The 20,749-nt window shown below is 42.4% G+C and overlaps 5 protein-coding genes and 1 long non-coding RNA gene across 6 annotated transcripts; 4 read left to right on the forward strand and 2 right to left on the reverse strand.

Moving 5' to 3' along the window:
- Positions 1-441: 441 nt before the first annotated feature.
- Positions 442-3,182, reverse strand: LOC127249601 (protein PLANT CADMIUM RESISTANCE 11-like). The gene is made up of 5 exons (XM_051272498.1): positions 2,746-3,182; positions 2,332-2,395; positions 1,931-2,095; positions 1,202-1,267; positions 442-1,117 (listed from the first exon to the last, which is right to left on the reverse strand). The coding sequence occupies exons 1-5, from the start codon at positions 3,018-3,020 to the stop codon at positions 905-907; spliced, it is 783 nt and encodes a 260-aa protein (XP_051128455.1). The 5' UTR covers positions 3,021-3,182; the 3' UTR covers positions 442-904.
- A 1,135-nt stretch (positions 3,183-4,317) lies between these two features.
- On the forward strand, positions 4,318-5,459 carry LOC127249602 (universal stress protein PHOS34-like). The gene has a single exon (XM_051272499.1). The coding sequence runs from the start codon at positions 4,548-4,550 to the stop codon at positions 5,259-5,261; it is 714 nt and encodes a 237-aa protein (XP_051128456.1). The 5' UTR covers positions 4,318-4,547; the 3' UTR covers positions 5,262-5,459.
- Positions 5,460-6,654: 1,195 nt separating this feature from the next.
- LOC127249605 (zinc finger protein CONSTANS-LIKE 1-like) lies at positions 6,655-7,501 on the reverse strand. Its single transcript, XM_051272503.1, has 2 exons — positions 7,020-7,501; positions 6,655-6,909 (listed from the first exon to the last, which is right to left on the reverse strand). The coding sequence occupies exons 1-2, from the start codon at positions 7,408-7,410 to the stop codon at positions 6,863-6,865; spliced, it is 438 nt and encodes a 145-aa protein (XP_051128460.1). The 5' UTR covers positions 7,411-7,501; the 3' UTR covers positions 6,655-6,862.
- Positions 7,502-7,542: 41 nt separating this feature from the next.
- Positions 7,543-9,169, forward strand: LOC127249607 (uncharacterized). The gene is made up of 3 exons (XR_007838444.1): positions 7,543-7,768; positions 8,502-8,664; positions 8,751-9,169. It is a non-coding gene; the product is annotated as an uncharacterized LOC127249607 (long non-coding RNA).
- Positions 9,170-9,863: 694 nt separating this feature from the next.
- Positions 9,864-16,310, forward strand: LOC127249689 (G-type lectin S-receptor-like serine/threonine-protein kinase At1g11330). Its single transcript, XM_051272621.1, has 15 exons — positions 9,864-11,249; positions 11,329-11,436; positions 11,515-11,723; positions 11,798-12,008; positions 12,108-12,351; positions 12,429-12,579; positions 12,672-12,980; positions 13,545-13,633; positions 13,715-14,265; positions 14,339-14,455; positions 14,528-14,715; positions 14,797-15,007; positions 15,084-15,318; positions 15,406-15,556; positions 15,648-16,310. The coding sequence occupies exons 1-15, from the start codon at positions 9,986-9,988 to the stop codon at positions 15,969-15,971; spliced, it is 4,362 nt and encodes a 1,453-aa protein (XP_051128578.1). The 5' UTR covers positions 9,864-9,985; the 3' UTR covers positions 15,972-16,310.
- Positions 16,311-16,926: 616 nt separating this feature from the next.
- LOC127249585 (receptor-like serine/threonine-protein kinase SD1-8) lies at positions 16,927-20,531 on the forward strand. The gene is made up of 7 exons (XM_051272483.1): positions 16,927-18,325; positions 18,816-18,989; positions 19,061-19,251; positions 19,334-19,541; positions 19,642-19,879; positions 19,971-20,121; positions 20,189-20,531. The coding sequence occupies exons 1-7, from the start codon at positions 17,035-17,037 to the stop codon at positions 20,498-20,500; spliced, it is 2,565 nt and encodes an 854-aa protein (XP_051128440.1). The 5' UTR covers positions 16,927-17,034; the 3' UTR covers positions 20,501-20,531.
- Positions 20,532-20,749: the final 218 nt, after the last annotated feature.

Genomic DNA, 20,749 nt, shown 5'->3' on the forward strand with positions numbered 1-20,749 from the left:
TTTAAATGGAAAGGGTTGCAGTACACTTAGCTGTTACACATTCCTTGAATTTGCAGCAAAGTATTCATTCTCCTAGAGGTGGAGGCAAGGAAAGAATGTTCGTTAAAGTGACCCGTACGATCACTTGCTCATAATACATCTTGTCACTTGCATTCACCTGGAGAAGCTAAACATTATCAAAGTAAAAGTTTTCACAGCAGGAAAATGATGACACAAAAGAGAAACTATATAAGCTCATTCAGAAAAAGGGAAGCAGTACCTGTAGAGAAGAGGATGCTCCAGAAATGCCATGGAAGAGAACAGAGGATACGAAGCTTTGAACATCCAATCCCTTCATGAGCACAGGTTAGAACCCTCGGATTGCAGTTTTATAGCAGCAGCATGGAGTAAGCATAGATACTTGAGTACATTACATAGCAACCAGATTTACGGCGGCGAGTAACTGTATAACTATGTAAAGACAGGACCTAATTCAGTGACACCGACTTTCTTGGACAGGGTTGTCAGCATGTTTAGTTGAAGTAATTCTAACATCAAAGATAGCTAATTTCAAGTGTGAAATCACACCGGAACTCCGAAACATAAATGTTGGAAACTGATTTGAATTCCGTAAATGTCGATAACAGAATGGCACCTTTGTATTCCGGGATAAATTATGGTACATATTTACAACAATAGCTGTACACTTAGAGTCTACAAGCGGATATACATGTACATAAACTTTGGAAGCACCTTGCGGGCAGCAAATCAAGATTCTTGGTTGTATGTAACAAGAAACTTAAGTGGTTTCCATCTGTAAGAACAATATTGGACAACCTCTGATGTACTCGCCCGATGCACCATTCAAGGCATATTAATCCCAGAACCAATCAGGATATCGTTTGATGCTCTATCTTTGACGGCATTATATGTGACTTTGGATTAAAATGGGTGGATGAACGAGGTAGTCTGATGTTTTCTGCATACTGAGGGATTCCGGAGAGTTTGTTGACACGACAAAGGATGAGTTCAATGCTGAGGGTGGTTTGCTACCATCGGACATGCTTCCTATACATATGGTATCACCTCTGCCATGCCAGATGGCGTCTTGGACGTTCAGCTCCAATGTCCTCGACTCCTGCTCTTGTTCAACAAAATTATATCACTACAAAAACAGAAGGAACCAATACAGGGAGTGGTGCTTCATTCAGACACTTTGTACCTGGCATTGAGCGCAGCAAGGGCAAATAAGATGGTAAGCACAATCATCCGAAGAACCATCACCATCCTGCACAACAAGTCAGTTAGAAGTGCACTTTTTAACGACAGCTCATTCGGAGACACGTGTGCATATATGTTTGTATTTTAATATGCAAAGAACAAGAGAAAGTAGAATGCACAGAACATGTTTCAGCTGCTTCTACTCTGAAGGGATCCCGAGACGATTTCACCTAGCCATTTCATTGTAGTGGCTACACTTCTAGGTTAAACACTCAGTAATCTTATTATATGAAAGACAGATAGCTGCAGAACCTCTTACAATGGCTTGACGGAATCTACAATGGTTTTATCAGTTCATTTCATTTAATGCTACTATATTAAAACCACTGCTTATAGATCACCACAAAAGAGCTTGCACTAGAATATGTGAGATCTTAAACTATAGAATAAGTTGCAGTAGCTAAAATAGTGCATCAAATCTACATATTCATCTATGTACAAAGACCATTATGCTGGAAACAGCCACAAAACAACTAGGGGTTTTCATATAATCAGCCAGCAGATTCTCTATAGGAAGAAAGCTCAGCAAGGGCAAACATAAGGTAGAAAATACATCTACAGAGGAGCAAATGGAATAAAACATACAGATCAAATGAAGAAAATAAAATTAACATTCTGATAATGCATTATTCATTCATTCAAGACAGCTCAGACAAAGTTCAGTGCATACTTTTATATTGAACTTTTTCCTGATCAGCATGCGGCAATATCCCCGATATGCTCCAATTGAGACAGTGAAAGAAATAGCCAAGTAAAGAAAGGAGTGCCTTCTGGTGATCAAGAATGCAAGCAGGTTGGAAAGGGCTAAGACAAAAAGAATAAACAGCACAGATCCCTGCACAAAAACCATGAGAAGTCTAAGTGAAAATCATCAATGAGTTACGATAACCAAAATATCTACATTCATCTCAATTCTCCAAGAAATTAACAACATACATACTAAACTGAAACTGTAACAAAACACACACCAAAAATGCTAAAATTTCATGTTGATTTTGAATTATAAATAAAGGGCATTTTGCAATTCCAACTATAAAACGCATGGCTGATGTTGATGAAGAATGTATTTACCTGTAGAAAACAAGAACCAAATCCTGCCCGTTTCATATTTTTGCCAAAGCTATAACATGGACAACTGCAATAAATGACAAACAACATGGCAGCATCAGCACAAACTTCAAATTAGTAGTTATTGAATCGAACATGGCAGAATTCAAACCAAATTGAACAAGTTAGAGTCCTAGAGAGCCCTTTCAAATCCTTACAACAACAAACCAATTTACCCGAATACCTCAATGAATTAAAAACAGGCAAAAATAGCATAAAAAAAATTCAATGCACCTCATTAACATCCTTAACAAATTCACAGATTAACAAAAAAACATAAAAAAAAAAAAAAAGGAAAGCAAAGTCAGAATCTAGGGCACACAAAAACCAAAGAAAAGGCAATTGAGGAGAAGAAATCCCTAAAATCAATCGAATTACCAGACGGATTGCAGAGCGATTCTTCGATCATCCAAGCAGTCATTGACAAGCTCGCCTTCCCACATCCTAAATGCCCCACGTCCATATTGTTGGCAATCCGCCATAAGGTTCTCCTCTTCACTATCCCCGTTCAGCTTCCCCCATTTTCCCTTGTCCGCCTGCATAACGACCGCCGAGCAGAGCATGTCAATATCCAGCAACGTGACCTCCTCCATCAGCAGCCTCTCCGCCTCCGCTGCCCCTGAAACGCCTTCCCTTTCCTGCTGCATTGCCATTGAAAATTCAGAGAGGCATCGCCATTCTTTCGCCCCTGTTAGGTATATATATCTCTGATTTGCAGAGATTTTGTGCAGAAGAGAAGGGCTAGCAAGGCTCCATAATCAAGAAGGAGGTCACGCAGATAATGGTGCGGATTCTGTTCGGGTATAAATGCAAACTACAACAATTGGCGCCAGTTAATCTATATATATATATATATATATATTGCGGTGGTAAAAGCACATGTGTTACAGCCTTACAGGCGAAGATGCTCCCACGTGTTTCTAACTCCCCCCCTTTTTCTTTTTAATAAATTTATACTGTACAAATAAATAAATTTAATGGTGAAATATTAATTTCATTGTGGTCAGCAGTTGAAAATTGTTCTTTAATTTATTAATGGCGTTCATTTGCAGCTGAAAATATGGTTCGGATAGCTGTCTTCTTTTATTATTCTCTCCCTCAGGACATAACGTTAATACTATTATCCGATGAGAGATGTAATTACCTGGTAATATGGAATGGAAAAAATATGATACCATGAGGTCAATTATTATGATTTTTCTTTCAATAAAAGAAATATATGTTAGAACTTCTTATGATCTACCGTGTTGTAATAATTGAGATAAAAAAATAAAGCGAAATAAATTTAAACTTATTCTTCAGCATAGTCGAAGCAAATAATGGAGAGTTTTGTGTTCTTCAAACCTGTGGCGCAATCCCTCCTTTAAAAACCGCTATATGTGCTAGTGTAAACTAATATGTGTGTTTGGTTATGGGTAATGTTATTCCCACTTAAAAAAAGTATCATTTAATATGCTATTGTAAATGAATTTTTCTTTAAAACTTTAAAATACAAATATCAACAAACATTCAATCTAGATAAATTATACAATAATTCTCCAAACAAATTTAGTACCAAAGTACCAAACATGCAAGTTTATTTTCACGTTCGAAATGTTTCCATCAAATTTATACTATTAAATTGAAATATAAAAAAAAAAAAAAAAAAAAAAATAGAGTACTTGGTTGAATTTTACAATTTATTTTTAAAATCTATAAGTTATATTTAATAATGTTAAATTATTTAGTACAAATAAAATTCTATACTTTTTGAATTTGATATTCCAATTATAATTTCACATATAATTTCAAAAACTAAAATATAATTATATTTTTAAATTTAATTTAAGTGTAATATATAAATTAATTATTTTTTATTACTATTATTAGCATTAGTATGATGACAAAACAATAATTTTAAAATAAAGAGCGAGTTGCAGAGAAAATGGAGTAATCCAAATGAAACGAAAGAGACGTTTCACCGTACATACAAGACAGACATCAGGCGGCGGTGGGCGGTGGTGTCGACGCGCTCGTAAATCAACAAGGTCAACTTTCAAACACCGCTGCACCCAAAACATCCGATTCAACCCCAATCTTCCACCAGAGCTTCAATTGCGACTCCACCGTCGGAAAACCTAAAAACTCCATAAGATCATCTCCGCCGGAATTACGCTGCCACTTACTGCAATTTCGCCGCCATGGCATGGCCGAATAAGCTTAAGCCGGAAAACAACGACCTCACGCCGGCGGCGATACTCCACAAGCCGGCCTCCCCACGCGTCCCTCCCGGAACTCCCACTTCCGGCGCACAACGCAAAATCGCCATCGCCGTCGATCTTAGCGACGAGAGCGCCTTCGCCGTGAAATGGGCGGTCCAAAATTACCTCCGCCCTGGAGACGCCGTTATTCTGCTGCACGTCCGGCCGACCTCCGTCCTGTACGGCGCCGATTGGGGCGCAATCGAGCTCTCCCTCGACGCCGCCGATGAGAAATCGCAGCAGAAGCTCGAAGACGATTTCGACAATTTCACCGCCAGTAAAGCCAACGACGTGGCCCAGCCATTGGTGGAGGAAAACATTCCGTACAAAATCCATATCGTGAAGGATCACGACATGAAAGAGAGGCTGTGCTTGGAGGTCGAGAGGTTAGGGCTGAGTGCAGTGATCATGGGGAGCAGAGGATTCGGCGCTTCTAGAAGGACTAGCAAAGGAAGGCTGGGGAGTTTCAGTGATTACTGCGTGCATCACTGCGTTTGTCCTGTCGTCGTTGTCAGGTATCCATATGAGAAAGAAGGAAGCTCTGGTAACGCCAATGGAGGATCGGACAAGGAGGACTCTTGTCTGCATCCCGTTCCTGAGGAGGAAGAGTCACTGTATCATGATGCTTCTGATAAAAATGCAGGTGTAATTTGAATTTCTTGGATTGAGATTTCAATTCACTTCGTTTTCTGTCCATTTTAATGATACCCTGAATTCTTTGAGCTCAATAAATTCATATGGCAATAGAATTTGGACCTGGAGAATCTATAGGATGAAGAATGTGATCATATGTTTTATGGTGTTTGAATTTTTGAGCTTGTATGAAGAAATCAAGTAACTTTGTTGATGATTCTTGATAATAGTATACTTGTAGCTTGCGATTAGTATAATTGGCTGAAATCGAAGAGCTCGTTGGGGGCATATTGTAGTGGCATTTATGATCCGGGGTGGTTTATTCGAGTTTAAAGTCTTATTCCTTTTGTCGCGCCGTAGTGATTAACGTTGCACTTGTAAGAAGCATGTATAGTTTGGATTATCACTTATTTCTCAGAGAACGACTAACTATGTGTTTTTGGGAGACCTGTTGTGATTTTGTGGAGTGTTTTGTTTTCCTTTTAATTTTAAGTTTTCTAGAGTGTCTTTTGTGTAGGATGTCTTTTTAGTGTACATTATGTAGTAATGTTGATATATGATCCGGACCTGTTATATGTCGGGCTTGGCTTTTAGAGCACTCGACGGCATAAGCATAAATTTTTCTTCTTTTAGCGGTGTTGTGGAGGCCTAGGCATTGAATTTCTTTCGAAACCTACCAAAGAGATCAAACGATTAAACTAGAAAATTTCCGGTAGCTCTGCTCTAGTCATTGTCTTAACCCGATAGTTCTTTCTTGGTAGATTTGTTTTTATCGGTCCCTTTAACCGAGCTTTTGTTTCAAGACTTGGGCTCTTGCTTTGAGCCTTTGAAGTCAAGGTCTCTCTTTTCTCTTTTAATCAATTTTCTAAAATCCAATCCCCCAAACAAACAGACCCTAAGTTTGTCATTCTTCACATGTTAATTACTTCAAATTAACACGGTATATAACGCTGCTAAGAATATAATGACCAAGTGAAGATGGTCCTAAAGCGACCTTGTCCGTCCGGAGCTTTAGGGACTAGGATGAGGACCGTGAATTGAACTCCAAAGAAAATCAATCTTGCAGGAGAAAAGACAAAACGGACACGTGTACGGTGGGAAAATGAGGTTCAAGACAAGACTTGATTGTCCAGGTTCATGCATGCGTACAGTTCTTGGCATGATATGTCTGGATGGAGATGGGTCTCTCCATTCATTCAAAATTTATTAGAAACCACCCCAAAAAATTTCTAAGTGTCGACTGTCCTACTTGTTCCTTGCCTCAACGACACTCGTGAGCCCACGTGGCAAATCGTGGACTGCTGCTCGTTTCTGGGTCAACGAATAATGCTTTAGGACAACATTTGTGAGACGTCAACTAACCAAGAATTGAGAAACGTACACAATGTCAATTTACATTTGATTGCAAAGCAGGTGAAATTAATAATAAAGTGGGTTTTAATTTATGGAGTAGTTGTCGGGTGATTTGAAAAGATACAGATACAAATACTTTAACATCCGGGAATTAGTTAAAACATTTACAGCCGTTAAAAAGATTGACGGTAGTATTAATAATTAGCTATAATCACAAGAACACATAATTATGGCAATGTAGCTGAATTTGATCATCATCATCTGGCAAATTAACCCTGATTTTCCCTATCCCGGATCTGACGTTTCTCAGACATACCTGGAAAAAACAAAAATTAATGGCGAAGCGGCCATCTTAATCAGGACATGGAAGAACAAATGACGAGACAAATTGTCTGGAGAATTCAGAACTAAAAATTATGGCCAAACCTGACACTCGGCTGGAAACCCTACAAGAATCATCAGTCGTGGAAGCCATAGATGAGGCCTGCAGGGCCCAAGGCACAACTTGATTCTCACCATCATCATCATCATTATCATTACGAATACTGAAATCCTTAATCTCCTCGTCCTCGTCCTCGTCCTTGTCGTATCCATTACGAACACATGCCACGCAGAGAGCGACGGTGGGTGCGAGCCTGGGGCCGGAGCCGGTCCAGGGAGTCGGAGTCCGGCAGGCGCGGCAAAGAAGAACCCTGGTGTGCTTGGTCACGATGGAGTTTGCACTGTGGACCCTGGAGTCGCAGTCCCAACACAAGCTCGCCTTGTCGGAATCGCAATATATTCTTGCAGCCTTCTTGCACAGCTCGCATTTCTTCATCACCTCTCTCTTTCTATCTTCCTCAAGCTATGCCTCAGACTATAATTCTTGGTTCTGGTTTGTATGAACCAGAGGCGATTTGAAGTTTGTACTCCAAAATTGTTTCTTTTATGGACAACGATGGCGTCTTTGGACAAAGACTTTTCTTTCTTCCCACCACTTTGTCCGTATGCACACAGTATTTCAATCCAAATTCGCCATTTTCGTTCGATTGGGTTGGACTGATTTTAAAAAGGCCCAATCTTTTTATAATCAATTGGGCTTTTAACTACTTTGATGCCCCAATTCAATGATCACTCCAACATCCGCCGCCTGGGGTGTCGCCGCCGTAATCCCTCGCCAATCGGCGTTTTCCGAGGTACGTCGCGGTCAGAAATTTTTTCAATTTTGATTTTTAGGTTCAATAAATGTCTTATTTCCTTAGAAAACCAAACAGAAGTATGCTTAGTACCATAAATATGCTGCAATTATGCATTCAATTCTTGATTATTTTTGTTTCTACTGGTTAATTTCCGTCCTGGGGTTTGCCTGGAAACTGATACCATTAATGGAACTCTTGTCCTTAGGGAGTCAGACACCATTGTTTCTTCCAGCAAGCAGTTCAGTTTAGGTTTCTTCAGCCCCAACGGTACCAAAAACCGATATTTAGGAATGCGGTTCTATGTTTCTCCTACATCCTTCGTTTGGATCAAGGATTCATCCGGAACCTTATCGATATCTTCTAATGGAAACCTGCTGCTTATGAATGGAAACCGTGAGATTCTATGGTCATCTAACATTACATCATCGGAAGAAAGAAATACAACAGCTCAGATATTGAATTCAGGGGATTTAGTCGTTAGAGATTCGTTGAGTGGAAGCGTTCTATGGGACTTAACTACCTAATCTTCATGACTGCATACAATGCATAACAAGATATCCATAGTTTGTAGCAGCTAATTACATAGTCGACTCGACTTGTTAATTCGGACATTGTTGTTTCAGATGAGAAAAAAGGATCATTGCAAAGTAGTCGCTATAGCTTCGGTTGTTGTTAGTTCATTCGTTGCATTTATTTGCCTAATGTCGCCCTTGTTGATGCTCAAGTATAGAGGGAAGCGCGCGACTTCAGCAGTCGAGGAACAGGTAATAAGGGACTGGTTTTCTGAAAAATCCGACGTATTCAGTTTTGGCGTGATCGTCTTGGAAATCCTGAGCGGGAGAAGGAACACGAGCTTCTATATTTCGGAACTATCGTTAGGCCTTCTGGGATGTGTAAGAAGTTTTTCATCCTTGTTCGATCTTTCTTTTCGAACGCCGAAGCTGTGTATTTTTATCATTTTTTTTTTTGTGTGTGCAAGAATCTGCCGCGATCAGGCCGAGCATCTCGACTGTTCTTTCGATGCTGACAAGCGAAATCGTCGACCTGCCCGAGCATCCGGGTTTCACCGATAGAATCAGCTGTTCCGATTCTATTTCATCGGGGCCCCGATTCGCGAATAAGGTTGCTCTCACCGTCCTCGAGGGACGATTATTCGAAACTGGAACCGTCGGAATCGAAACTGATCGATGCTTACAGCAACAAGACAACATAAAAACGTTTGTAATTAATGTAAGAAGATTGTGTTCATATGTAATGTAACTAACATCAATTTGTTGTGTTAGGAAATTAAGGAACGAGTGATGCCAAAAAAGACTCGTGACGAACTGAGGTGTGTATGTAACAAATTGGGTCGTCTCATCAATTATCTTCTATTAATTTATTTCCAATCTGTATGAATTTGACGAAAATTGGGGGATTTTTTTTCTTTTTTTGGAAAAAATTCAAATGTGAACATGGGCAAGTGGAAGATAAAGTTCACATACACTGTAAGGCAACGACTCAGTACATTACCACAAACGCATGGAAATCATCATTAACCAGTCAAGATCAAGTGACAAAAACACTTTCTTGGTTGCTATCAGCATCACCATTTTAGTATGAAGGCAGCAGCCCTTCTTTTGTTCAGTTAGGATTTAGGGAAATGTTTATTTAAATAAATAATTAAAAACATAAAAGTAAATCCTTATATCTTGTAGAATTTCAGAATTGTTTATTATTAGTAATGAAATTAGAATATACGATCAAAGATCGAATTTGAGAAATGGGCAATTGTAGGCATAGCTAAAATTTTCAAATATAATATCATGTTACTATTTTGCAAATTTACTTTTTATTAATAATGAAAGGAAAGACTATAAATAAATGCTATAATAACTACAATACCAATTTAATTTTAAATAATCAAAATATATAAAATTTGTCAAGCCTTAATATATATCCAAAATAATTGTATGTAACGCGGAAAAAAAGAGCAAAAAGACAAACCAGTGTAAGCAAGCCACCCACCAAAGTCAAGTGGGAGTTTAAAGTCAAACAAATTATGTGATTCTTAATAATCACCATAACATTACATTCCAATTACCCTAAATTCAATTCCAAAACCAGTCTTTAACAACTAATCGACGACTTAATTGACCCAAGTGCTAACAGTTTACTTCATTGCAAGGTATTAATTGGACAAATCTGCAGCAACAAGATCGAACAGCAGCTGCCATGTCGAGCTTCAGAATCATTGCAATTTCCATTCTCCACTTCACCTTTCTGCTCTGTAATCCTTTCCCAAGCGCCTGTCTGAAAACGGACACAATCAGCGCCGGCGTATCCATCAAAGATCCCGACACCATCGTCTCCCCCGGTAATGTCTTCAAATTGGGATTCTTCAGCCCCGCCGGCACCGGAAACCGCTACCTGGGCGTGTTCTACGCCGTGTCGGAGAAAACCGTGATTTGGGTAGCTAACAGAGGCCGGCCGCTGACGGATTCTTCAGGGACGGCAGCAATTTCCGGCGAGGGCAATTTCGTCCTTTTCGATGGAAAAAATGAAACCCTATGGTCGACAAACGCCACAGATTCTCCGGCGAACGCGACGCTGCAAATTCTGGACACGGGGAGTCTTGTCCTGAAGGATAATTCGACGGGAGGGATAATCTGGGACTCGTTTTCTGAACCGTCGGATTATTTCCTGCCGACGTTGAGGATCGTCGACGATACCAACACCGGGAAGAAGGTTTTCGTTTCTTCCTGGAAGAACGCCGCCGACCCGGCGGCGGGGAGCTTCACGGCGGGCCTGGAAGCCCGCAACATCCCGCAGATTGTCACGTGGAATAACGGCCGCCGCCACTGGCGGAGCGGGCCGTGGAACGGCCAGATTCTTATCGGAGTTCAGGACATGTATTCGCCGTACCTCGACGGTTTCAAAGTGGTGGAAGATCCGCCAGGCGTTTTCTACTTCACGGCGCCGGAAGGGAAGTTCTTGATGAAAATCGGCCTGAATTCGTCGGGAACTTTGGTTCAGACATTGTGGGACGATCAGAAGAGGACTTGGGACATAACCTGGCAGGCTCCGCAGCAACAATGCGACGTCTACGGCACGTGCGGGGCGTTCGGGAGTTGCAGCTTTCGAGATTCGCCGATTTGTTCGTGTCTGAAAGGATTCGAGCCGGCGAATAGGGAGGATTGGGACAGGGGGGATTGGAGCGGCGGCTGCCGGAGAAAAAAGCAGCTCCGGTGCGGCTCTGGAGGAGATTCCGATGGATTTTTTAAGCTGCCGTTCATGAAAGTTCCTGATTTGGCGGAGCAGTTTTCGTCGAGGCGGGGGGATGAATGCAGGACGAGGTGTTCGATGAATTGCTCATGTATAGCTTATGCGTTCGATTCGAACATTGGCTGTATGTTTTGGAGCGGGAGTTTGATCGACATTCAGAAGTTCAACGGCGTCGGCACTGATCTTTATGTTCGCCTCTCGGCTTCGGAATTGGGTTTGTTTTTTTTTACGGTCGATTTAGTTAATGTTAAGTTTGTTTGATTCTTGATTGATAGTATGTTTCTGTTTTTCAGATAGCCACAAGGACAGGAAGTTGGTCGTCGTAATTCCTGTAGTCGCCGGTGTTGTCGCCGTAGCTTTTGTCGCCTTCATCGTCTGGTGTTTGATGGCTAAAAGAAAAGGTGCATAACATGCCCTGAATTTCCCTGACTCGCCTTTATTATCGGCTTATCGCTCTCGTCTATTCGACATTTTTGTAGTGAAACGCGGGGAAGTGAAAGACAATAAGATCTTCGAAGCCGGGCAAACATTCTCGTCAGATTCGACAGCGCTTGTACTTAAAGATGAGTCGGAGAAAGTTAACATCGAAGAGTTGCCGCTATTCACTTTCGAGGCGCTTGCCAACGCGACAGATCAGTTCGACGAAAACAATCTTCTCGGAAAGGGTGGTTTTGGGCCTGTTTACAAGGTAAAATTCGTCGATCATTTTGCTTCTCGGATATCGTCGTGTAGTGTTAGAATTGCAACGGCGAAATTTTGTAGGGAAACCTTCCGAACGGGAAAGAAATTGCGGTTAAGAGGCTTTCGGCAGCTTCAGGACAGGGCGTGCAAGAATTCATGAATGAAGTGATTGTGATCTCCAAACTGCAGCACCGGAATCTTGTCCGGCTGCTCGGATGCTGCGTCGAGAGGGAGGAGAAGATGCTCGTGTATGAATACATGCCTAACAAAAGCCTCGACGTCTGCCTATTTGGTCAGTCGACAATACAGCATAAAAACAGAGATTCGATTCGAGTTAATTCTATTCATATACGAAAAATATTTATCCGATCCGAGTTTGTATTTTCTTCAGATCCGACGCATCCATCGCAGAAGATTTTAAGCTGGGAGAAACGTTTGAGCATCATCGAAGGAATTGGTCGAGGGCTGCTGTATCTCCACCGCGACTCCCGGCTGAGGATAATCCACCGCGACCTGAAGCCAAGCAATGTTCTGCTCGATGAGGATTGGAACCCAAAAATCTCCGATTTTGGGATGGCGAGGATATTCGGAGGGAATGAAGATCACGGGAACACGGCACGAGTTGTAGGAACATAGTAAGTCTCGGAATCCGAATTTATCGAGTAATGATTGCGCACGGGGACTATAAGTTGCGCCGGTTATGAATTTGCAGCGGATATATGGCGCCTGAATACGCAATGGAAGGGAGATTCTCGGAGAAGTCGGATGTGTACAGCTTCGGCGTGCTGATGCTGGAGATCGTGAAAGGGAAGAAGAACACACATTATTACAACCACGAATGGTCTTTGAGCCTGTTGGGATGTGTAAGCTCTGCCTGTCTCCTTAAGACAATACTTTTTTCGATACTAAATCTGATTCTTGGGGTTCTAATTGTGCTAATATGGCATCAATCCAGGCCTGGAAACTGTGGAGCGACGGCAATGCTTTGGAGTTCGCCGACGAAACCATGGCGAGTCGGAATTCGGAGAAGGAGATCGTTAGGTGCATTCACATTGCACTGCTCTGTGTCCAGGAATTCCCCAAGGATAGGCCTGCCATTCAGACAGTCCTGTCGATGCTCAGCCGGGAAATCGTGGACCTGCCGGCGCCGGAGCAGCCGGTTTTTGCTGAGAAATGGAATGGCTTACACGTTGGGTCGAATCAGCCCACCGGCCATGTTGGATACTCCATTAACGAGCTTACTCTCACTGTTCTTGATGGTAGATGACCTCGACGACGAAAGGAACGACTATTGTTCAAAATTGGACTCCAAAGAACACACACAAACACAACAAATATATATAAAAATAATGTTATGTAATAATGTCCGGACTGCTTTTGATCTTGAATTCAAAAAGTTTGTGCCATATTTTACATATTTAGAAAGTTTGATTGAGTTTATATTTTTTCAAAAGTGTAAGGATAAGGGGAATAAGTAAATCAATAATGGTCCAATCGGCTGACTAATTGGCCGCCAGAAATACTTTTCTTAATGGGAACGACGACAAAGATAAATGCGTGGGCCAATTTGAAAAACCTAATCGGATCCTTTTGGTTGTTAGGGAATAGGGATTGAGAGTGAGTGCAGATCCAATGATGGAGGCGTGCCGGCTGCATATATAATTCGTCTGATTAATCCTCGTTAGAATACGAACTGTGAGTGGGTGGGTACACCAAGTTGCAGAAGAATCGCCATGTCCAGGGCCCATGGTCGTTGTTGGTCTCTAGAAAATGATGGAATTCTGACTGTTTGTTGCCACTGTCGAAAATGGTGGCTCATTCCAATCAGCCACTCAACCCTAAGCAGACGTCTAATCTGTGGGGACTGCTGTTCGAGAAGCAAAAAGTTAAAAAGGGATTGCCAGAAATGGCGATGAGGTAATCCAAATCTTCTTCTGACAATTTGAAACTGGGACTTAAATTGACTCGATTCAATTCGGGATTCATCTAATGAACCTGTTGGAAGCCAAAGAACAAGATCCAGCCACGAATCTTGAACAAGATGGTACGAAATTGGTCGTGTTCTTGTCTTCTATTTTCCATTGTCGTCCTGCACACCACCTGTTCGATCATATGCGCAGCTCAGAGCCGAGACAGCTGCGACGCGTTCGGGAGGTGTGGGCCGTTTGGGAGCTGCGACCAGCACGATTCCCCGATTTGCAGTTGCCTGCAAGGCTTCGATCCGAGGAACAATCGGGAATGGGATGCGGGGAATTGGAGCAGTGGGTGTGTAAGGAAGGTCTCTTTGAATTGCGGAGGAACTGCCAATGGAGGAAAAGCTGATGGGTTTCTGAGGCTTGGAATGATGAAGATTACGGGTTACTCCGACCGTTGGATCGGCCCCGAAGATCAGTGCGAAGGTCGATGCTTGATGAACTGCTCGTGCGTCGCCTACGCTTTCGACGTGGGCATCGGGTGCATGTTCTGGACCGGAACTTTGATCGATGTTCAGAAGTTCGCCAGTGGATCCGGCTCGGATCTTCACATTCGTGTGGCGAATTCCGAGTTAGGTCTGCTTGTTTTCGAATATTTTCTTAAATAAGTTACAGTGTCGCGTCCCTGACTATTAGATTCTTGATTTAGGTCAAAAGAAAAGCTCGAAGAAGATCGTTCTAATAATCATCGTAGTTGTCGCTGTTGGCATTGTTGTTGTTTCGCTTTGCTCGTATTTTTCATGGAGATGGATGGCAAAACGGCGAGGTAGTATTCTTACACAATGTATATATATATATATATCTGCGCAAGCGTAAATGCGTTTCCTTTGTCGATTAGGCGATAAGAGAAATGAAACTACGAACACAACCATTTCTGGTTCGATCGATTCCTCTCTTCAAGATGCATTGAGCCAAGCGAATCTCGAAGAGTTACCACTCTTCAAGTTAGAGATACTCGCAAACGCAACCAACAATTTCTCCGAAGCTAACAAGCTTGGCAGGGGCGGGTTCGGTTCCGTTTACAAGGTAATAAAGATTTTCGCGTTTGTTCGCTGCATTAAATTCTCGTTCCGAGTCAAGCGTGAAATGTGCGTTGTTGTAAATCAGGGCGAGCTGGGAAACGGAAGACAAATAGCGATCAAGAGGCTTTCGAAAGCATCCGGACAAGGGATGCAAGAATTCACGAATGAAATCGTTCTAATATCGAAACTCCAGCACAGGAATCTTGTTCGACTACACGGATGCTGCGTCGAGAATAAGGAGACGATGCTTGTATATGAGTACATGTCGAATAAAAGCCTCGACTTCTTTCTATTCGGTTAGTCACAGTCGATTCTATAAAATTTCCGTACTCTACATAAACACGCTCAATTTCCTGCGCATTCGATGTCTAGATCAATCGCAAGAAGTACTCGACTGGCAAAAGCGATACAGCATTATCGAAGGTATCTGTCGGGGGCTGCTCTATCTCCACCGCGACTCGAGATTAAAGATAATTCACAGAGACCTCAAGCCGAGCAACATCTTGTTAGACGATGATTGGAACCCGAAGATTTCAGACTTCGGCATGGCCAGAATTTACGGAACTAAACAAGATCATGTCAGCACAGTACGGGTCGTGGGAACATAGTAAGTAACAAATTCGATCATCCAAAAATTTTCGACATCTTATTGCTACATTGTCTCCTCAAATTACAACATATGTTACTATCTCAGCGGATATATGGCGCCCGAGTATGCTCTAGAAGGAAAATTTTCCGAAAAATCGGATGTCTTCAGTTTCGGAGTTCTAATGCTGGAAATCGCGACGGGAAGAAGAAACTCGAGCTTCCATCATCAAGAAGGATCGTTGAACCTCGTCGGACATGTTAGTTAATACAACGATAGTTAATTTTACAGAACATTATATCAAATTACTATTTAAACAAAAACTATAAGCCAAATATACTCGATTATAGGTATGGAAGCTATGGAACGAAGACAACATCGTCTCCTTGATAGATCCTAGAATATTGAGGGGTAGCAACCGGCAATCGGAGGTTATTCGATGCATACACATCGGATTGCTGTGCGTGCAAGAACTGCCTAAAGATCGACCGTCGATATCCTCGGTGCTGTCGATGCTGAGCAGCGAAATCGTGGAGCTTCCCGAGCCGAAACAGTCGGCGTTTGCCGTAAAATCGAGCCGGCCCGATGTCGGGACGAGCTCGGCCTCTCAGCAGAGCCAAAAGAGTAGCAACTCTGTTAATAATGTCACACTTACTATGGTCGATGGCCGGTAAATTAATATGCTATGGTTATGGTATTTATATACAGAAATATATATATATATATTTATTTAAAATTACTGTAGTTAATATATATTTTTATTTAAAATGTTGTAGTTAATATTTATTTTTAATTTTTTAAAATTATATATAACATCCAAATATATCTAAATAAAAGAAGCAAGGCAATTGTTTTATTTTCATAGGAATATGTATATTTATTGAAGAAATGGTAATCAAACGAGGGGATGAGCATCTCAAATCTCTAACTTGTTAGATGCTTATACCAACACATAGTAAGAAATATATATTTTATGTATGTGTTTGTGTGTGGGTTGGTGATTGGATTGTACATTGGTTTTAGTTTTGTAAATAATAAATAAATAAATTTGGTGAAATGTTATGGATGATAATAAAGAAATGGAAATGGTTGCCATGACTTGAATTGATCCTTATTATTATTAATATTATTATTATTATTATTATACACATCCCACAACTTGTGATGTTCACTTTGACTCTCCCAATTAGGTAAAACATCAATAATAAGCTATCAAATTTTCATTATTTTATAGACAAGAATCCTCTTTGTTTTGAATTTAAAAGCATAGTATGGATATGATATTTTTTACGAATTTATAAAATTTTGGAAATGGATGAAATTTCCAATGAAGGAAAAATTGCCAATTGGTTTACAAAATCAGAGATTAGTCCCGCCTGGATTTTTTTACAACTGTAGCCATTGTTGGCTGGTGACTCTAAGTTCTATAAGAAAAAAATTAAATAAATTAGTGTCAAGATTTTCAGCCTGCAATCAATTATTTTTCTGAAATATTGCCATAAAAAATAGATATGAAAATCAACATTTTTGTCAAATTTACAGAATGCCTTTTGGGTTTCTTCTTTGGAAAAATAGTTAAAAATCTAATTAGTATCAATTCTTATAATTTATTTATTATTTTTTCGAAGGTAGAGTGAATATGAACCTTCACATTTAATTTCAACTCCAACCTATCGTCAGAATTTTCAGACATCAAATGTCACACATTACACAAAACAGATATACACCTGCCTGAAAATGGCAAACTTCCGCCGCCGTGCCGGAGTTTGGGGCTTCCTCTTCCCACTCACCCTCCTCCCGCTCCTCGCCGCTTCGATTGACCTAATTACCACCACCCAATTCATCGCCGGAGACCAAACCCTAGTCTCCGCCGGCGAGGAGTTTGAGCTTGGTTTCTTCCTCTCCGGCAAGTCAACCACTAACTGGTACGTCGGAATTTGGTACAAGAAGATCGGAGAAAAAACCATTGTCTGGGTCGCCAACAGAGATTCGCCGGTCGTGAATTCGTCGGGGGTTTTTAAAATCAGCTCAGGCGACGGAAATTTGGTGCTACTCGACAAATCAGGAAAATCCGTGTGGTCGTCGAACTATCCAAACAAAAACGAGAAAACGGTCGCGGAATTACTTGACAACGGAAATCTCGTTCTCCGGCGGGAGAACGACGAGAATCCGACGAACTATTTATGGCAGAGCTTCGACCATCCGACGGACACATTGCTGCCGGGGATGAAATTAGGATGGGACTCCCGGACCGGCCTGGACCGGTACATAACCTCCTGGAAAAGCTCCGACGACCCGTCGACCGGCGACTGCAGTTTCCGGCTCAACACCCACGGTTTCCCGGAGATATATTTGACCGACCGGCGGGTGGTGAAATACCGGAGCGGTCCGTGGAACGGCCTCCGGTTCAGCGGCGTTCCGGAAATGAAAACCAGTTCGTTCATGTCGTTCCGATTTGTGATGAATTCCGACGAAGTTTCTTACTCCTTTCATTTGAGCAACCGGTCGGTTTATTCGAGATTGGTGATGCGGTCCACCGGTTTGCTGCAGCGGTTCACGTGGATTTCGAACAGCCGGTCGTGGAATCTGTACTGGTACGCGCCGAAGGACCAGTGTGATATTTACAGGGAATGTGGGGTCCACGGGATTTGCGACACGAATGCTTCGCCGGTCTGCAATTGCCTGCGCGGATTCCGGCCGGGTAACCCGTCGGCGTGGAATTTGCGAGACGGGTCGGGCGGGTGCGTCCGGATCCGGGAATTGGATTGTCGGACCGACGGGTTTTTTCAACTGCGTAACGTGAAGTTGCCGGAGAGTGGGGCGGCGTTCGTCGACGAGGAAATGGGGTTGGACGGCTGCCGGGAACTCTGCCGGAGGAACTGCTCCTGCCGGGGGTTTTCGAGCGTGAACATCACCGGCGGCGGGAGCGGGTGCGCAATCTGGGCGGGGGATCTCTACGATATGCGGCAGTACGCGGCGGCGGAGGGCGGCCAGGACTTCTTCCTCCGGGTGGCCGCCGCCGATTTAGGTACGTCGGAAACTTGTTTGTTTGGTAATCCTATTTTCACCGTCAACGCTGGAATGGATCCGCACCGTTCATTGCATGGTGTATACTCAATCAACGGTGTGGATCCTTCCGGCTCTCGTTTTCTCATTACTAAAGTCGCGTGTGGACATTTAAAAACGTGTTTTAATTACTGCCTGTAACAGATTAGCTGCACAGTAGGTGAGAAATTTATTCATACTGAAATTCTTTAATAATGTGAATGATTCAGTGTGTACAATTCGAGCTGGTACACATGGAGGTTAGAGGCCAACATTTATGAATCCTTACACAACTACCAAACAGATTTTATAATGCATAGGTCAAATGGACACCACCATGTTCATATTACTTTAAACGAATGTCTAAACTAAAGCTATTCATCTTTCAATCCATACTTCTGCTTCAAAAAGTTTTGTTTTGGATTATTTTAGGATATCTAACCATATATCACATTCAATACCTATTTTTCCAGAACGAGCTGCAAATGCTGGGTCGAGCGATCGCCGTTCTAGCAAGAGTATACAAGCCATCGAGATCGCGGCCATTGTTGCCGGCATTGGTGTTTTGCTTGTTGGGGCAGCCATGTTCTTTGTGTGGAGAAGGAGCAAATCGAAGAGTTCACCGAGGAATATTTTCGAGCCAAGAGGTAAAGAATTGTTAGCTATTTTTGTCGATGAATATGCAGAATTTGACTCGTAAACAAACCTTTCCTGACAGGTTCGAGGGAAAGAAGTAGAGACATTCTTCTGAACGCACCAACAATCCCGAGCAAAAGAGATAAACCCTCCGAAACAGATGCAGATGAGCTTGAGTTACCACTGTTTGATCTCGACACATTGGCGATTGCAACAGCCGAATTTTCTGATGACTACAAGCTCGGAAAGGGCGGTTTCGGATCTGTCTACAAGGTCTACTATACATAATGTTACATCCATATCGATTTTTTAAGTGTTGAATATATCCGGCTAACAAGAAACTGGTTATCTGCAGGGATTGCTCGGAGGACAGGAGGTAGCAGTGAAACGCCTGTCGAAAACTTCAGGACAGGGAGCCGAAGAATTCAAGAATGAAGTGAAATTGATCGCCCGGCTCCAGCATAGGAACCTCGTACGCCTGCTCGGATGCTGCGTTGAGATGGAGGAGAAGATGTTGGTGTATGAATACATGGAAAATAAAAGCCTGGATTCGATTTTGTTCAGTAAGTTCGTTTGAGCCAACGGCACAATCGTTGCTTTGTGTTCTTGCATATTTGCGCCTTCGTTCCATTCATTAGTCCATCTTTGCCCTTCGAATTGCAGATAAGGATAAAAGTGCGGCGCTCACTTGGGAGAGACGGTTCAACATCATATGCGGGATTGCGCGAGGGCTTCTGTATCTGCACCATGATTCGCGGGTGAGAATCATCCACAGGGATCTGAAAGCCAGCAACATTCTCCTGGATAAAGAAATGAACCCCAAAATATCAGATTTCGGCATGGCTAGAATCTTCGGGGGCGATCAGACAGAAGCCGAGACTAAAAGAGTGGTCGGAACATAGTAAGCGGCGAAAGAAACTCCAACAATTCTTCCAAACTCTGTGTACATTAAACTCCCTTTTAGCTTATCACACCATTGTTTCCTCGTGCAGCGGTTACATGTCGCCGGAATATGCTATGGACGGCCACTTCTCGATCAAATCGGACGTCTTCAGCTTTGGAGTTCTCGTGCTGGAGATTGTGAGCGGGAAGAAGAACAGGGGATTCTACCAAACAAACAACCAGCTGAATCTTCTAGCATATGTAAAAATCTTCTAATGTTCTTATTCATCACTTAATGAATAGCAATTAATGATCAGATTTCGTGCAGGCCTGGAAACTGTACAAGGAGGGAAGAGCCCTGGAAGTGGTGGATCGAGCCGCCGGAGAATCCTTTCCGGCGAGTGAAGTGATGCGATGCATACAAGTCGGGCTGCTGTGTGTCCAGGAGCAGGCGGAGGATCGGCCCACCATGTCCACCGCCGTCGTGATGCTCAGTAGCGACTTCGTGTCATTGCCGCCGGCGAAGCATCCCGGCTACTGCCTGGGGAGACGGCCGGCGGAAACGGAGTCTACCTCCGGCAAACTGGATGAATCCTGCACTGTCAATTTAGTTACCGTTACTATGATCGACGGTCGATAGTTAGTCATTCAATCCGTTAATGGATATACAAGTATAGATACATAAATACATACAAGGAATTGTATTTTATTCTTTTGATGATGCTGATTGAAGAACAGTCGACGCTAATATTGTCCTTTTTGTTTATAGTTCTTGTCTGGCTTGACAAATGGCAGGTTTTCTTGCTGCCAACAATCAATTAAACATGGCCCAAATTAACGTACGCCACAGAAAATTAAGGCACAAAATTATTCTGGGACTACAGTACGA

The sequence above is a fragment of the Andrographis paniculata genome, unplaced genomic scaffold (assembly GCF_009805555.1).
Source record: "Andrographis paniculata isolate CXL003 unplaced genomic scaffold, ASM980555v1 Contig36END, whole genome shotgun sequence".
Lineage (NCBI taxonomy): Eukaryota > Viridiplantae > Streptophyta > Magnoliopsida > Lamiales > Acanthaceae > Andrographis > Andrographis paniculata.